Source organism: Myotis brandtii, unplaced genomic scaffold, assembly GCF_000412655.1.
Source record: "Myotis brandtii unplaced genomic scaffold, ASM41265v1 scaffold27, whole genome shotgun sequence".
In the NCBI taxonomy this organism is placed as follows: Eukaryota; Metazoa; Chordata; class Mammalia; order Chiroptera; family Vespertilionidae; genus Myotis; species Myotis brandtii.
The window spans coordinates 504,012-521,717 of record NW_005360272.1 but is presented as its reverse complement, the minus strand read 5'-3'; the positions used below and the strand labels follow the sequence as shown (position 1 = coordinate 521,717).

The 17,706-nt window shown below is 40.0% G+C and overlaps 1 protein-coding gene across 2 annotated transcripts in view; it reads right to left on the bottom strand.

The window, feature by feature from the left end:
- Positions 1-17,706, bottom strand: part of SAMHD1 (SAM domain and HD domain 1) — a 62,795-nt gene that overhangs the window by 44,471 nt on the left and 618 nt on the right. The window contains exons 1-4 of one of the 2 annotated variants that reach the window (XM_014541415.1): positions 15,981-16,008; positions 12,857-12,923; positions 6,652-6,721; positions 447-607 (exon numbers count right to left, since the gene is read on the bottom strand). In XM_014541415.1, the coding sequence (XP_014396901.1) occupies positions 447-607; positions 6,652-6,721; positions 12,857-12,923; positions 15,981-15,993 (311 nt within the window). In that variant the 5' untranslated portion in view covers positions 15,994-16,008. Of the gene's footprint in view, positions 1-446; positions 608-6,651; positions 6,722-12,856; positions 12,924-15,980; positions 16,009-17,706 lie in introns of those variants that run through there. The other variant, XM_014541414.1, reaches the window with a different exon arrangement.

Below are 17,706 nucleotides of genomic sequence, written 5' to 3'. Positions count from 1 at the left end.
TACATTTGATAACGGAAAAACAGACCACAGTCTCCACTTAGTTGTATGCATAGGAAGCGCCATCTTCTGAGTTTATGAATGCTTATCTGATTTATACATTTCCTGTTTTCAAAGGACAATCTGTATACAACTATACAGGGACTACAAGAAAATTATACAATCAAACTTACAAAGTTAATTATACCAGTAACTTTTTTTAAACACAAATATTTCAACCAAATGACCACTCAATAGACACTTACATTATTTTCCTAGGAAGGATCTATAGTGGCTTATAAGAGTACATAAAATAAATAAAATACAGCATAGTAAATCAAAACCTTGAATGTTTCATATTATTACCATTTTTGTAAAACTATTCTCTAAAAGACCAGACAATCATTTAATGAGATAGAGAAGATACTTAATACGTAACTGTAAGTTCCCCACCCAGATCCCCTTCTTACCCTAGACTATGTTCAAATCGATTGTGTGAAGCTCCTGGAAAAACATAGTAAGTGCCTCCCAACTGTTTAATATATCGAAGCCGCTGAAATTGAGGTGTGTCGATGATTCGGATAAGGAGAGGGTGAAGTTCAATATGGCCATGGATAGGATCATTAATAACCTAGAAAATTATGTTTAAACTAATATAAGTAAAAATTCATAACTCTATTTAAAATTTTTATGTAGCCATGCCTATCTATAGTGCAAAGTCAAAGCCATTTAATTGGTCTCAAGACTAATACTAAGGAAAATAACAAGGTATTAATATCATTATCTTATTTAGATATCACTACTAGACAGATCAAGTATATTAGATCTGGGTATATTTTACTTCTTCTAATGAACCTAAAAACAGAAGTATAAGGATTTCAATATTTTTATTATATATTACTTAACTAGCCTTTAATAAGTTAGTCTTGTATTCAAGTTAAACATACTATTTTAACACTCTCATTCAGATCACATAAGCCATATTACTACTGGCATTGTGTCTACATCTTTTTCTGAATGTATCTATATAGTACCCACCACTAAAATCCCAAGAAAGATTGAAAAAGAAAGAAAAGAAAAAACCCTCCTATCATATAGGTAAGAAATCAGAGGCAGGAACATATCTATCTATATAATAGAGGAATATGCAAATTAGCTGGGATGCCGTAACATCACGACCAAACAGCAGGGACCTGAGGCTGCATGGTGCCTGGCTGGGGCGAGGGACCTCAGGCCAAGCCCCCCGCCTGGCAGGGCTTGACGGGGGACCTCAGGCTGCACCCCCCGCCACACGGGCCTTGACAGGGGACCTCAGGCCACGCCCCCTGCCCTGCAGGGCTTGATGGGGGACCTCAGGCCATGTCCCCCGCCCGTGGGGTTTGACAGGGGACCTCAGGCTGCACCCCTCGCCCGGTGAGGCTTGATGGGGGAGCTCAGGCCGCTCCCCCTGCCCCAGTGCCAGGCCTGGAGACCTCAGGCAATGCCCCCTGCCCTGCAGGGCTTGACAGGGGACCTCAGGCTGCATTCCCCACCTGGCGGGGCTTGACGGGGGACCTCAAGCTGTACCCCTCACCTGGCAGGGCTTGATGGGGGAGCTCAGGCTGCACCCCCCATACCAGCACCGGGATGGGGGACCTGAGACTGCGCCCCCCACCTGGCGCTGGGCTGGAGGACCTGAGGCTGCATCCCCCCGCCTGGAGGGGCTTGATGGGGGTGGGGCCGGCTGGGTCTGGGTCTCCTGCGTTTAAGTGCGTATGGGTGGTAGGCAGGGACTTGACTCTAGGTCCCATGGCACACCCCAGACTCTGACAGGAGGGAGATTTCCATATACATTTTACTAATTTTCTTCATCTCTAACACTTCTATTATAGAGAGAGGGCAAATAGCAATATTAAAATATTTCCTCTAATTAATTCCCTTTTAATGTGCATGAATTTTGTGCACTGGGCCACTAGTAATTATATAATACTTATAATGTCACTCAGAAATATGTATACTTATTGAAGATAAATTCACCATTACTCTAAATAGCTTTAAATATGGGTGAAGATTTAATGTCCCTCTCTGTTTCTTTAAAAATACATCTTTTGCCCTAACCGGTTTGGCTCAGTGGATAGAGCATCGGCCTGCGGACTGAAGGGTCCCAGGTTCGATACCGGTCAAAGGCATGTACCTTGGTTGCGGGCACATCCCCAGTAGGAGGTGTGCAGAAAGCAGCTGATTGATGTGTTTCTCTCATCGATGTTTCTAACTCTCTATCCCTCTCCCTTCCTCTCTGTAAAAAATCAATAAAATATATAAAAAATAAAAAAATAAAAATAAAAATAAAAATACATCTTTCTTAACTATCTATAACTGACTTTTAAAGAGAAAGCTACAGAATAAAAAAGGAGCCTGATAAATTTTCAAACTGCTTCAAATTGAAGTTCCTTAAAAATATATGGAATTTTGGAAGGTGAAGAACCTTGTCTGTCTTGTTTACTGCCATGTTTTCAGAACCCATCAAACTGTGTGTCTGGTACATAGGTTTTCAACAACTACTGTTGAAGCACTATTGCCAAGTAATGTATGTTAACATGCTTTACAATTAAAGTGTACCATGTCCATACACAGAAATATATAAAACATGAATTACAGAAGCTCAATGCTGTAAAGAATCTTAAAGGGGTCAACTGGTCCAACATTTAAACATTTTGGTGATGAGTTTAAAAATAGCTCAATTCACATTGGGTACCAAAAGCCTGAGTCAAGTAATGCCTAGAATTTACAACTTTCTTAAACAATATGTATGTACATTAATAAAAATTTGACTTATGGTTGATATTTAGTGAGTATGAATTTTTTCACCCTGTTCTATAAAACTACTTTATAATGTAAAAGATATCAATTTTAGTCACCTCTAATAATACACCAAGGAGGATGTCAAAATATCTCGGAGAAGGACCCATAAATGTCATAATTCAACCCTGTGAATATCCTTGCAGAAAAAAACAAGTTCCATAATCTTTAAATACATGAAAATCATAAAGAGCAGGTCATTGAATAACATCATTTCAATAAACAATGCTTCCTTATAATGTTGATAAAGAAAAAAAAAAAGATTCCCTGCCAGGGCCACTGTCTGTGTAGAGTTTGTATGGTCTCCCCATATCTGCATGGGTTTTCTCCAGGTGTTCCGGTTTCCTTTCACACCCCAAAAATGTGTGCATGAGGTTCACTGGCATGTCTACAAGTCTGAGTGAATGTGGATGTGCATGTGGGAGCACCCTGTGATGGAAGGACATACTTTCATCCTGAGCTGCCAGGATGGAGTCCGGCCACTTGCAATCCTGAACTGGAATAAGCATATTGGAAAATCATTCTCTTACCTTGTTTTTATTAATTGTTCTTAAATGTATGTATAGTTCACATTAATTTCAATGTTTTATGTTCCAAGTATTTGGGGTCCTTATTTAGAGGTTTGGTGATGTTTTTGTGGCCAGAAATATGCCATAGGAACTTAACTCTTATTTATAGCAATTAGCCTTTAGTGAAACTGGTTTCATTATATGTCATTTTGCTCAAAGTTGCTATTTCAAAGAAAGTATTCACAACACTAAATGAGGACTTACTGTACTAGTCTATTTCTTCCCCTTTACAGGAGATCAATGCAACCATCACAAACAAATAAGAATCTATGTATTGTTAAAAATTTCAAAGAAGCCCTGGCTGGAGACTCAGTGGTGAGAGCATCAGCCCACACACCAAAGGCTTGAGGGTTCAATTCCCAGTCAAGGGCATCTACCTGGGTTGCAGGCTGATCCCAGGCCCCAGTTGGTTGGGGTGCATGTAGGAGGCAACCAATCAATGTGTCTCTCTCTGTCTGTCTTTCTCTTTCTCCCCCTCCCTCCCACTCTCTTTAAAAATCAATGAAAGATTATCCACCAGTGAGGATTAACAAAAATAAATAAACAAACTGCTCCTTTATATAGTTACATGGTCCACTTATCACTTTTATTTATTTTTAATATATTTTTATTGATTTCAGGGAGAGGGAGAGAGAGATAGAAAGATCAATGATGAGAGAGAATCATTGACTGGCTGCCTCCTGCATGCCCCCTATTGGGGATCGAGCCCGCAACCCAGGAATGTGCCCTTGACCGGAATTGAACCCGGGACTCTTCAGTCCGCAGGCCAAACACTCTATCCACTAAGCCAAACCAGCTAGGGCTACTTGTCACTTTTAAAGGCTATATACTCTACTGTGTTACTAGCCAAGCAAAATGAAACAAGTCTATTAAATCCTCTGTATATGCCAAGTACTGGGGATAACAGATGGGTAAGGTATCATTTCTACCCTCTTGGAAAGATAACAGAATCTATGTCCAGAGTAGCAGGGAAAGAGAATGGGGAGAAACAAACGAAGGAGTGTTCAGCTCTACCCAGAAGAAAGGAAAGAGGGACCCATTAGAAAAAGATTATTCAGAGTTGGTGATTCTATAACAACACATAATAGGTAAGAGAAAATACATAAAGCAGGCATTTCACTTTAAGATTCATTAATACATTTGACAAATTAGTGCCTATTGTGTTAAGCTCTATATTTCCTCCTCACCATTATGTAATTCCTGGCTTTAGAGGCCAATTTAACTAAATTTAGCATGAAGAAAACAGAGTCAAGAAAAAAGGTAGTGTGCAACCTTGGTTTAGACAATGGTTTCCTAAATATGACACCAAAAGCACAAGAGGCAAAAAAAGAAAACATAGGTAAACTAGACTACATTAAAATTTTAAAAATTTCTGCTCCAAAAAATACCAATAAGAAAGTAAAAAAGACAATCCACAGAATGGGAGAAAAAATTGCATATCTTATATCTGATATAGGACTTGTATCCAGAATATATAAAGAACTCTTATAATTTAGATTATAATAATGACTAATCAACTTGTGAAGCTTTTAAAAAACATTTAGCCTGGCAGGTGTGGCTCAGTGGTTGAGTGCCAACCTATGAACCAGGAAGTGGTGGTTCAATTTCCAGTCGGGGTAAATTCCGGGGTTGCAGACTGGATCCCCAGTCCAGGGTGTGAAGGAGGCAGCAATCAATGATTCCCTCTCATCATTTATGTTTCTATCTTTCTCTCCCTCTCCCTTCCTCTCTGAAATCAATAAAAATATATTTTAAAAAATGAAATGAGTGAATTGTAAGGTACTGAATTATATCACACTAAAGCTGTTTAGATAAAAAAAGAGTTGCTCTGGCCAGTGTAACTCAGTGGGTGAGGCATTGTCCCATGCACTGAAAGGTTGCTGGTTCAATTCCAGTCAGGGCACACACCCAGGTTGCCAGTTCAGTCTCCATTTGGGGTACATGTAGGAGGCAACCCATTGGTTTTCTCTCCCTCTCTTCCTCTTTCTAAAGTTAACAAAATAAAACAAAAGTTATTCTATGGCTAAGGGTGGTAACTTGGGCTATTTGTGTCGCTGTGGATGATTCTCAAAAATAGAATGTTAGCTCTGGCCAGTGTGGCTCAGTTGGTTGGAGTGTCATTCTGTGCACACAAGAGTCTTGGGTTCAATTCCAGTCAGAGCACATATTCAGGTTGCAGGTTTGATCCCCAGTCAGGTCGAGTATTGGAGGCAACCATTCGATGTTTTATTTTCTCTGTCTTTCCTCACCCCAAATCAATAAAAAAATTCCTTGGATGAGGATTAAAATATATATATATACATAAATATAAAAAATATATATAATGTTAAATAAAAGTTTAGAACATTACTTACTGTGAAATGATTTATATAAAAATTTTAAAAAACATGTAAAACAATACTGTACATTATTTATGGCTATACACAAATATGTAATAAAAGTACAAAACATTCATGAAAATTATTTTTTTTAATCCTTACCCAATAATCCTTATTGATTTTAGAAAGAGAGAGAAACATCAATGTGAGAGGGAAGCATTGATCAGTTGCCTCCCACATGCACTACAACCAGAGATGGAACCCAAAACCTGGGTATGTGCCCTGACCAGAAAACTAACCTGCAGCCTTTTGGGGTATAGGACTTCACTCCAACCAACTGAGCCACATCAGCCAAGGCCATTCATGAAAATTATTAAACACCAATTCAGGATGGTGATTCCTTTTGAGGAAGAAAGGATGAAAATATAATCTAGTAGGGGTACAAAGGAACTCTTACATTGTTTCTAATATTTTGTTCTAAAAACAATAGATTTGCAGCAAGTTGGGCAAAATGTTAAGATGTGACAGGCTGGGCAGTGATCTATGCTTCTCTATGTGTTTAAAATATTTTAGTTTTCCTTTGATGTAAATATTCTGTACTTACCTTAGAAAATGCAGAAAGCTTAAAAAAGTCAAAACCCATTATTCACAATCCTATTACTGAGAAGCAGATTTCCTTCTATTCTCACTTTATACTCAAAAAACATAATAAATTGCCCTAGCTGGTTTGGCTCAGTGGATAGAGCGTCAGCCTGCGGACTGAGGGGTCCTGGATTCGATCCGGTCAAGGCGCATGCCTGGGTTGTGGGCTTGATCCCCATTGTGGGAGGTGTAAGAGGCAGCCAATCAATGATTCTATCTCTCTTTCCCTCTCCCTTCCTCTCTGAAATCAATAAAGATATTAAAAAATAAAATAAAATAAAAACATAATAACCTTAGATTATTCTTACCTTCACTGTATCAACATGAATTTGACTCAGTTGGATAGAATTAAGCAGCTTCTTTCTCTCCCCCAGGGACCTAAAATTTTAACAGGATAAGCAAATTTATCATGATTTGCTTAATAATAATCATTACAGAAGATTAAAAGGAATGACAAGCCCGGCCAGCGTGGCTCAGAGGTTGAGCATTGACCTTTGAACCAGGAGGTCACAGTTTAATTCCCAGTCAAGGCACATGCCCTGGTTGCATGCTCCATCCCCAGTAGGGGCATGCAAGAGGCAGCCAATCAACAATTCTCTCTCATCATTGATGTTTCTGCCTCTCCCTCTCCCTTCCTCTCTGAAATAAAAAATATATATTTAAAAAACAATTACCACAAAGGCATGGTTAGTTATGCCTGCCATAAATCGATTACAGCCTTCTCTTGAGCATATCGTAGAAACCGGGTATCCTGAGTCCTGTCTGGGCCTGGGGCAGCTTGAACACCAGACTTGGCTGAAAAATTCCATGTTGGGACCAACAAAAACTGCCTGCACATCCACAGCCCCCTCCCAGATTTCTTTGTTCTGTTTCCCCTCTCCTTCCTGATAAAAACCCCTGCCTCCACTGAGATGTTAAGATGGCTTTGGGATGAGAGTCCCCCATTTTCTCAAGTGGCTGGAACTTGAAAACCTCTTTCCTTCACACCAGTACCTATCTCACAAGTTTGGCTTTTGTTGTGGCAGGTAACCAAACCTGGGTTTGGTTTAATTTACACTTACTAATTGGTCCAGGCATACTAGCCCAGCTGACTGTTGGCAGGCAAGGGGTTCACCTTTCCTGATCTACTAGCTAACTGGATTGAAAAAATTAATATTTTGCTAAAAGCCCTACATAGACTTGGAGTCAGAAACGCTACAATTGGCCTCTATATTGTACCTTGAGACCTAAGGTGATAATCATCAAAGCACCATATCTTGTGTTTTACTAGTCCTCTATCCTCCTCATCAGCTGGTTTTTTTTTTTTAATGTATTCATTGATTTTTTAGAGAGAAAGAGGGAGGATAGAGGGGGTACACATTTAATGTGACAATGGTTCTTATTTCCTAGAAAAACCTTTTAAATCAACAGCAGATCATAAAATTAAGGAAATACAAGTACTTGCCTAAACTGGATTCTCCCCAGAAAGCAGAGTTTAGGACAGGGGTGGGGAACCTTTTTTCTGCCAAGGGCCATTTGGATATTTATAACATCATTCTCTGGACACACAAAATTATCAACTTAAAAATTAGCCTACTATATTTGGTCAAACATTTAATTAACTCACCCCTAGGGGTGAGTTAATTAATGATTTTGCAGGCCGTATATGGCCCACAGGCTGGATGTTTCCCACCCCTGGTCTAGGATGAGAGCTTGCATAGAGGTAATGTATTTTAGGATGTGAATCCAGGGAATAAGAGTGGAGGACTAGGAAGAGTGAAACAGGAAATGAGGGGGGGAAAGTACAAGGGTATATTGGAAGTTTGCTGCACTGGTACTGCTAGGAACAAGTTTCGCTGGACCCACTAGGATCCTCAAGGGCAGCTCTGTCCAGTAGAACGTTGCCATGATGGAAAAGTAAAGTCTGTCTAGTCCAACATAGTAGCTACTAGCCATAAGTGGTATTGAGTATGTGAAATATGGCTAGTGTAATTGAAGAATTGACTCCTTAAAAAATATATTTTTTTATTTATTTCAGAGAGGAAGGGAAAGGGAGAGAGATAGAAACATCAATGATGAGAGAGAATCATTAATCATCTGCCTTCTGCATGCTCCCTATTGGGGATCAAGCCAACAACCTAGGCATATGCCCTGATCAGGAATTGAACCCTGACCTCCTGGTTCAACCACTGGGCCACGCTGGCTGGGCAGGAATTGATATTTTTATTTAATTTAAATTAATTTAAACATGTAGCTAGTGGCCGCTATATAGGAAAACACAGCTCTGAGGAGTCCTGCAGAATCTACCTCAGGGTTATAAGAGGCAGGCACATAAGTATGCCATATGGTGTTCCTTTTGGAATTTTGTTTATTTTGTTTACTCATGTGTCCCTAATTCCTAGAAGAGTGTCTAACACATAGTGAGCCCTCTATAAATATTATTTAATAAAACAATAATATTTGGGTCCACAAAGTATATAGTTTCCTTTAAAAGAAAGACTCTATTGGAACAAATTCCATTCAATTAAAATAGTAAGCAACTTGCCCTAGCTGGTTTGGCTCACTGAATAGAGTGTTGGCCAATGGACTGAATGGTCCCAGGTTCAATTCCAGTCAAGGGCACATGCCTATGTTGCAGGCTTGATTCCGTTTCTATCTCTCTCTCCCTCTCCCTTCCTCTCTGAAATCAATAAAAATATATTTTAAACTACTGGATATGAAGTTCAAAACCACGGTTATAAGGTTACTCAAGAATCTTCAAGAAACCTCTGAGGAACTTAGTGAGACTTTCATGGATCTTAGTGAGAATGCCAAAAAAATGGAAAAGGACCAGTCAGAAATTAAGCATACACTGACAGAAATAAAGAATAATACACAGGGGTTCAACAGTAGACTAGAGGATCCCGAGAATCAAATGGATGTTTTGAAATACAAGGAAGCAAAAAACACCTAGCAAGAAGAGCAAAAAGAAAAAAGAATCCAAAAATATGAAGATAGTGTAAGAAGCCTCTGGGACAACTTCAAGTGTACCAACATCTGAATTATGGGGGTGCCAGAAGAAGAGAGAGAGCAAGATACTGAAAACCTATTTGAAGAAATAATGACAGAAAACTTCCCCTACCTGGTGAAAGAAATAGACTTACAAGTCCAGGAAGCACAGAGAACCCCAAACAAGAGGAATCCAAAGAGGACCAAACCAAGACACATCATAATTAAAATGCCAAGGGCAAAAGACAAAGAGAGAAGCTTAAAAGCAACAAGGAAAAAAAAGTTAGTTACCTACAAGTGAGTGCCCATACGACTATCAACTGATTTCTCAACAGAAACCATGCAGGCCAGAAGGGAGTGGCAAAAAATATTCAAAGTGATGAATAGCAAGAACCTACAACCAAGAATACTCTACCCAGCAAAGCTATCATTTAGAATTGAAGGTCAGATAAAGAGCTTCACAGACAAGAAAAAGCCAAAGGAGTTCATCACCACCAAACCAGTATTATATGAAATGCTGAAGGGTATTCTTTAAGGAGAGGAAGAAGAAAAAGGTAAAGATAAAAAACATGAACAACAAAGTGACAACAAATACATATTTATCAACAAGTGAATCTAAAAATCAAATAAATAAATAACCTAATGAACAGAATAAACTGGTGAATGGAATAGAATCAGGCGCATGGAAATGGAACAGACTGATGGTTCTCAGAGGGAATGGGGTGTGGGGGGCGGGGTGCGAGAAGAGATTAGACAAAGATCTTATATGCATGTATGCATTACCTATGGACACAAACAATAGGGTGGGGAGGGCCTGGGTTGGGGTGGGAACCGGGTGGAGGGGAGCTATGGGAGGAAAAAAGAGGGACATCTGTAATAATCTCAATAATAAAGATTAATTTAAAAAAAAAATATATATATATATATATTTAAAAAATAGTAAGCATATTTAAAAAATAGTAAGCAACTATTATACATAGAAAATAGGTAGTAAGGGAGACTTTGAGGAAGAGAAGGGGGTTGAAATGTGATTATGAAGAAGCAAGATGAGGTCCCTATTTTCACCCTGGCCAGTGTTTCTCAGTGGTTAGAGAAGCGGTTCTCAACCTGTGGGTCGCGACCCCTTTGGCGGTCGAATGACCCTTTCACAGGGGTCGCCTAAGACCATCCTGCATATCAGATACTTACATTACGATTCATAACAGTAGCAAAATTACAGTTATGAAGTAGCAACGAAAATAATTTTATGGTTGGGGTCACAACATGAGGAACTGTATTTAAAGGGCCAGAAGGTTGAGAACCACTGGGTTAGAGTGTTGTCCCTCAGACCGAAGGGTCAAGGGTTTAATTCCCAGTCAAGGGCATGTACCTGGGTTGCAGGTTTGATCCCCAGCCCTGGTCCGGGTTCGTGTGGGAGGCAACCAATCCACGTGTCTCTCTCACATCAATGTTTCTGTCTTTCTCTTCCCCTCCCTACCTTCCTCCCTTCCACTCTTTATAAAAATAAATGGGGGGAAAAACAGTGATCTTTTTTCACAATCTACTTCTGTTATCAATTATTAAGCAACAAGTACACGAAGCAATTCAGTATAATCTCTTGATTTGATTCTTTGGTTACTGTTCCCACAAACAACATTTAGGTAAGTGGAATTCCATAAGAAAAGACTACATTTCACCACTGTTGTCAATTCTCTAAAAGAAGCAAAATCTCCATTTTAAGGAATATTTAAATATTGCATCCTCAATTGAGTTTTATGTGTTTTAAATTTTTATTTATTGATATTTAGAGAGAGAAAGAGAAACATCAATTTGTTGTTCTACTTATTTTATGCATTCATCAGTTGATGATTGATTCTTGTATGTGCCCTGACCAGGAATGAACCCACAACCTTGGTATATGGAGATGATGCTCTAACCAACTGAGCTACCTGGTCAGGGCCTCAACTGAGGTCTTTATTTTTTAATATATTTTTATTGATTTCAGAGTGGAAGTGAGAGGGAGAGAGAGATAGAAATATCAGTGATGAGAGAGAATCATTGATCAGCTGCCTCCTGCATACCCCCCATTGGAGATTGAGCCCACAACCTGGGCATGTGCCCTTGACTGGAATCGAACCTGGGACCCTTCAGTCTGCAAGCCTATGCTCTATCCACTGAGCCAAACCAGTGAGGACTCAACTGAGGTCTTCTAAGTGGACCCACACTAATCTAGACCTTAGAACCTCAAGCCATACATAAAGATATATATATATATGTCATTTATTAAGGGCTTATCATGTACTAATCACTTGACATACATTGTTTTATTATTATTATCCATTTCACAGGTGCAGAACCTGAAGGTTAAATAACTTGTCCCAAATTAATTAACTAAAAAGTGCCAAATTATTTTGTGTCTCTAAATCTATTAACCGAGATATATTCCAGTCTTAAGATAGCTTTAAAAGTTCTAGAAATATGATCAAGATAGGATTCTAGACTTGATTCTTCTTGCCAACATTTTTGCCCCTATGAGTTCTTAACTATATTCTGGTGTGTATAATTCAATTAATCCTGAAATTGAGAGTAAAAATTTGGCTGCTACCAACTTTGTGAAGGCTCATCAGCAAAATTTTAAAAAATAGGAATCATTAATAATATTAAACAGAATTTACATAGCAAATACAAACAAAAACAACTGTATTTTTGTTTAAAACTGTGGATTGTTTTAAAAACACTTCCTAGATTTGCCCTAGCTGGTTTGCTTCAGTGGTAGAGCATCAGCCTGCAGACTAAAGGGTCTCAGGTTCGATTCCGGTCAAGAGCATATGCCCGGGTTGCCTCGATCCCCGGTGGGGGGTGTGCAGGAAGCAGCTGATCAATAATCTATCTCACCCTAGCTAATTTGCCTCAGTGGATAGAGCATCGGTCTGTGGACTGAAGAGTCCTGGGTTCGATTCCGGTCAGGGGCACATGCCTGGGTTGCGGGCTTGATCCCCAGTGGGGGGCATGCAAGAGGCACCCTATCAATGACTCTCTCATCATTGATGTTTCTATCTCTCTCTCCCTCTCCCTTCCTCTCTGAAATCAATAAAAATACATTTTAAAAAATAATAATTCTATCTCATCATTGATGTTTCTATCTCTTTCTTTCTCTCTCTCCCCTCTCCCTTCCTCTCTGAAATCAATAAAAATATATTTTTTAAAAATATAAAATAAAATACTTCCAAGATTTAAAATGTAGACAGTTAATATTAGCAATCTTGGGCTTTGTCCCTCAAAGTTGAATAAAAAGGCCGCAAGAACCCAGCTGACATGGCTCAGTGGTTGAGCATTTGCCTATGAACAAGGAGGTCATGGTTGGATTCCCGGTCAGGGCGCATGCTGGGGTTGTGGGCTCGAACCCCAGAGTAGGGTGTGCAGGAGGCAGCTGATCAATGATTCTCTCTCATCATTGGTGTTTCTATCTCTCTCTCCCTTCCTCTCTGAAATCAATAAAAAATATGTTTAAAAATAAATAAAGATAGCAAACACTGTTGGCTACAATGTGAATTTTATCATTCTTACCTTATTCCAAGATTATCAAGATGAGATTCATCAAGATTGAACAGTAATGAACCTGTGATTTCCTTTTCTATGGAGGAAAAGGTAAAAAAGAGATGAATGATTTCAGTATTTACAACATATGATTTTCAATTTCTTTCCATTTGAACCCACCAGAATTTACTCAGATCAACATTTATTGAGTGCATCCACTACAGGCAACGGACTGTAGCACTTTTCTATTTGCATCTGAAAAGGTCTTACTTTTAATTAGAAAGGCTTTTATGATAAATCAGGTAAACATTTTTTAATTAATTGAGTAAATTATTTGCAAAGAAGTCCAGCTGCAAAACTGGCAGCTTCCTCCTAAAGCAGTTAAGGTTTGGGATGGGGATAGGGAAATCCTATTGTTCTTAGAATAGTCAGGTCAAACCCACAGCCTGAGGGATGGCGAAGTGTTGATTTAGTTCTAAAACCTTCAAGTAAAGCACACAATACTCTGTGTTTTGAAAGACTTACATATATGGTTTTTCTTTCTCTTTCTATATAATTAATTCTAGTCCTTCTTGATCTCAGATTCTAGAACTCTGGACTATTTATTTTCTAACAAACAAAAATCTTTCTAAAGGTAATGATGATTACCAAAGGGGAGGTGGAGGTGAGTGGGAAATATTTTTTATAAAAATATCTATTTTTCACAGTCACATAAAAAGAAAGAAAGAAAGAGAGAGAGAGGGAGAGGGAGAGAGAGAGGGAGGGAGGAAGGAAAAAAAAAGAAAAGGTGCACAGCCAGCATGGCTCAATGGTTGAGCATTGACCTATGAACCAGATCACGGTTCAATTCCCATTCAGGGCATATGCCCAGGTTGGGAGCTCGATCCCCAGTGGGGGCGTGCCGGAGGCAGCCTATCAATGATTCTCTCTCATCATTGATGTTTCTATCTCTCTCTCTTCTCTTCCTGCCTCTCTGAAATCAATAAATATGCATATTAAAAAAAATTAGGCAATCTCAGAAATCCAAACAATACAAAAATATCAAATATCAAATATCAAAACTTACATTCTCCTGATAAGCACTGTTAACATTTTGGATATCATTCAAGACATTTATCTATGTAATTACATAATTTTACACAAATAAAATTACAGTTTATAATCTACTTTTTCCCATTCTACTAACAATTTCATTAATATTGGATTACTCATTTCTTCTATTATCAATCTTTTAAAAATATTTTTATTATTTTTTAGAAAGAGAGAAAGGTAGAGGGAGAGAGAGAAACATCTGTAAGAGAGAACCATTGAGCAACTGCCTCCAACAATGCCCTGTACCGGGGATCAAGCCCACAACCTAGGCAAGTGCCCTGACTGGGAAAACTAGTAGAACCAGCAACCCTTTCATGCAAGGGATGCCACCCAACTCACTGAGCACACCGGCCAGGGCACCTATCACCTATTATCAACCTTTAAACATTTTCCAAACTAAACTTAAAAATCAGTATTTTTAGCCCTAACCGGTTTGGCTCAATGGATAGAGCATCGGCCTGAGGACTCAAGGGTCCCAGGTTCGATTCCGGTCAAGGGCATGTACCTTGGTTGCAGGCACATACCCAGTAGGGAGTGTGCAGGAGGCGGCTCATCGATGTTTCTAACTCTCTATCACTCTCCCTTCCTCTCTGTAAAAAATCAATAAAATATATTTTTTTAAAAATCAGTATTTTTACAATTACTGTTGAGACAATGTCTTTTTCTGTTTCCTGGCTGGTTGTCAATAGTCTGTTCTTGTGTTTTGCTCATTTTTCCATTCTTTTCCCCTCCCTCTTAGTTGATTTTATAACTTTGGGAATACTCTCCAATTATTTTTTTAAATATATTTTATTGATTTTAGAGAGGAAGGGAGAGGGAGAGAGAGAAAAACATCAATGATGAGAGAGAATCATTGATTGGCTGCCTCCTGCACGTCCCCTACTGGGGATCAAGCCACAACCCGGGCATGTGCCCTTGGCCGGAATCAAACCTGGGACCCTTCAGTCCCTAGGCCAACGTTCTATCCATTGAGCCAAACCAGCTAGGGCTCCAATTTTTTTAATTTATTTATTGATTTGTTTGTTCCTTTACTGTTGAGGGGAATCCAATGGTTTTTGAAGAGAACACTTGTTAAGGTATAGTTGGCATGAATTCTGGAATCTAAAGACCTCTTTAAAATCAAACTCTACCTTTTTCTAGCTGTGTAACCTGTGGAAAGTTAGTTAACATATTTGGACCTCAAACACATCACCTGTAAAAATATATATATTATAGCCTCTGAATTTCAGGGTTCCTGTAAGACTGTATTTCATCATGAGGAAAAGGACCCAGCACCTTGTGCTTCGTTTTGTCATATAAAAACAAATTTGGACATAGAAAGACTGCTGCAGTAGGGAGAACATTCCAATCTCAAAAATAAATAATTAGCTCAAAATCAAACAGAAGCCCTGGCTGGTTTGGCTCATTGGATAGAGCGTCCGCCTGTGGACTGAAGGGTCCCAGTTTTGATTCCGACCAAGGGCATGTGCCCGGGTTGTGGGGTCGATCCCCAGTAGGGGGCGTGCAGGAAGCAGCCAATCAATGTTTCTCTCTCATCATTGATGTTTCTCTCTCTCTCCCTTCCTCTCTGAAATCAATAAGAATACATTTTTAAAAAATCAAACAGGCCCTAACCGGTTTGGCTCAGTGGATAGAGCGTCAGCCTGTGGACTCAAGGGTCCCAGGTTCGATTCCGGTCATGGGCATGTACCTTAATTGTGGGCACATCCCCAGTAGCGATGTTTCTCTCTCATCGCTAACTCTCTCTCCCTCTCCCTTCCTCTCTGTAAAAAATCAATAAAATATATATTTTTTAAAAATCAAACAGGAAATGGTGTTGTTGTTGTTTTAGACTAAAGGAGAGGCAAGCGGAGATAAGCAGAATCTTTGAAGGGTATTGGACCCCAGTGGGGTCTGACAGGACAGTGTCCCCAGGAAAAGCTGACCAGGGGGCATATTTCACTTGTGTAGTGTTTGTTCAGTTTTGGAGGCGAACAAGAGTTAGAGAAGCCTGACTAAAGTTTGGTCAAGACAAAGCAGGCAGTAAGAAATGAGCAACTGCAAACACTTGATCTGTTTTTACCGATTAAAAGCATGCAGTGTCTCTTATTGGCATTAGACGGTGGACTCAAGAGAACAGGTCATTTTGGAAGTTGATGAATTAATCTACAGAACACCACTGAAACGGAGAGGCAACATAGCCAATCACATTTTGGAGACAGAAACTGTAAAACTACTTCATCCCCACTTGTTACTACTCAAAGAAAAATTCCAATCCCAGTAGTGGAGGAAATTAAAACGGGGAGGGGGGAAAAGAGAAGTACAATTTCTATACACATCAAGTTATCTTTACGTTGGACTACTGAAGTTCCTCCCACCCTAGTCCCCCAGCCTAGGCAAACAGGGCTGCAGCCAACATTGCAAAAGTTCACAGAATATGCAAATCACACCACCTCTCTACTGAGGACAAAGCCAGATAAATTAAGCTTCACAGGCATTAAGGGGAAGTTGAATAGATTTCAAGTGGATGGATGAGTCAGTCAAGTTGCTTAAAACTCACAACCTGCACACCTCCCCATGTGACATGGCCGAGTGGTGGGCTGCTGGGCGTCCAGAGACCAACTGAACAACCCCAGTGTCCAGATTTAGCCAGAGAAACTGGTTTTGGAGAAGAAAACATGATCATTACCAAGCTCTGCAAGTAGTCAACAAACATACATTGACCCCTAATTGGAATGCTATTTCCCGGGAATTCAGAGATTAACCCAACAAGATCCACCCCGTTTGGGAAATCCCCAAGTTTTGGGAAATGGGTGTGTGTAAAGGAAAGAGAAACTAAGAAGCACCAGAATATACTCTTAGCAAACAGAGCTTTAATGTGTGCCAGGCACTGTCCTAGGGGCTTTACAAATATTTATTCATTCTAATGGGGAAATGGGTGTGTGTAAAGGAAAGAGAAACTAAGAAGCATCAGAATACACTCTAACAGGGAAAGTGTTCAAGCGCTGCCGGATCTCCAAGCCTGGTGGGCCTGGATGACAGCAATCCTCTGGCCAAGGTCTGGGGAAAAGGGTTTTCTAACCAAAAAAGGGACCCGATTCCGGTCGGGGCACGGGCCGGGGTTGTGGGCTCAATGCCCAGTGTGGGGCGTGCAGGAGGCAGCCGATCAACGACTCTCTCTCATCATTGGGGTTTGATCAACGATTCTCTCTCATCATTGGGGTTTCTATCTCTCCCTCTCCCTTCCTCTCTGAAATCAATTATATGTATGTACATCTATATATCTATCTACACAGATATATAGATAGATGATAGATAAGGAAGGAAGGAAGGAAGGAAGGAAGGGAGGAAGAAAAGGAAGGAAGAAAAGGAGGAAAGGAAGGAAAGGAAGGAAAGGAAGGAAAGGAAGAAAAGGAAGGAAGAAAAGAAAAGAAAAAGAAAAAGAAAAGAGAAAAGAAAAGAAAGAAAAGAAAAGAAAAGAAAAGAAAAGAAAAGAAAAGAAAAGAAAAGAAAAGAAAAGAAAAGAAAAGAAGAGAAGAGAAGAAAAGAATCTGAGTCTCACCTGTCCGGCGCCGGGGTGGCAAGTCCCTGAAGACTTAGACCGATTGCCCCACGCAGCTTCATAAGCCCCAAAGTTAGCTTCCTTCCTACGGGACCCCCATTTCTGACGCCCCACTTCTCCTTCCACCATCTCAGGGTATCACCCCCTCAGGCGCCCCCGCCTCAGGTCCGCCCCCTCTGCCGCCTCCCACGCCAGGTCTCCCCCGCCTCAGGCCCCCTTCTCAGAGGCTCTCCGCCTCAGGTCACCC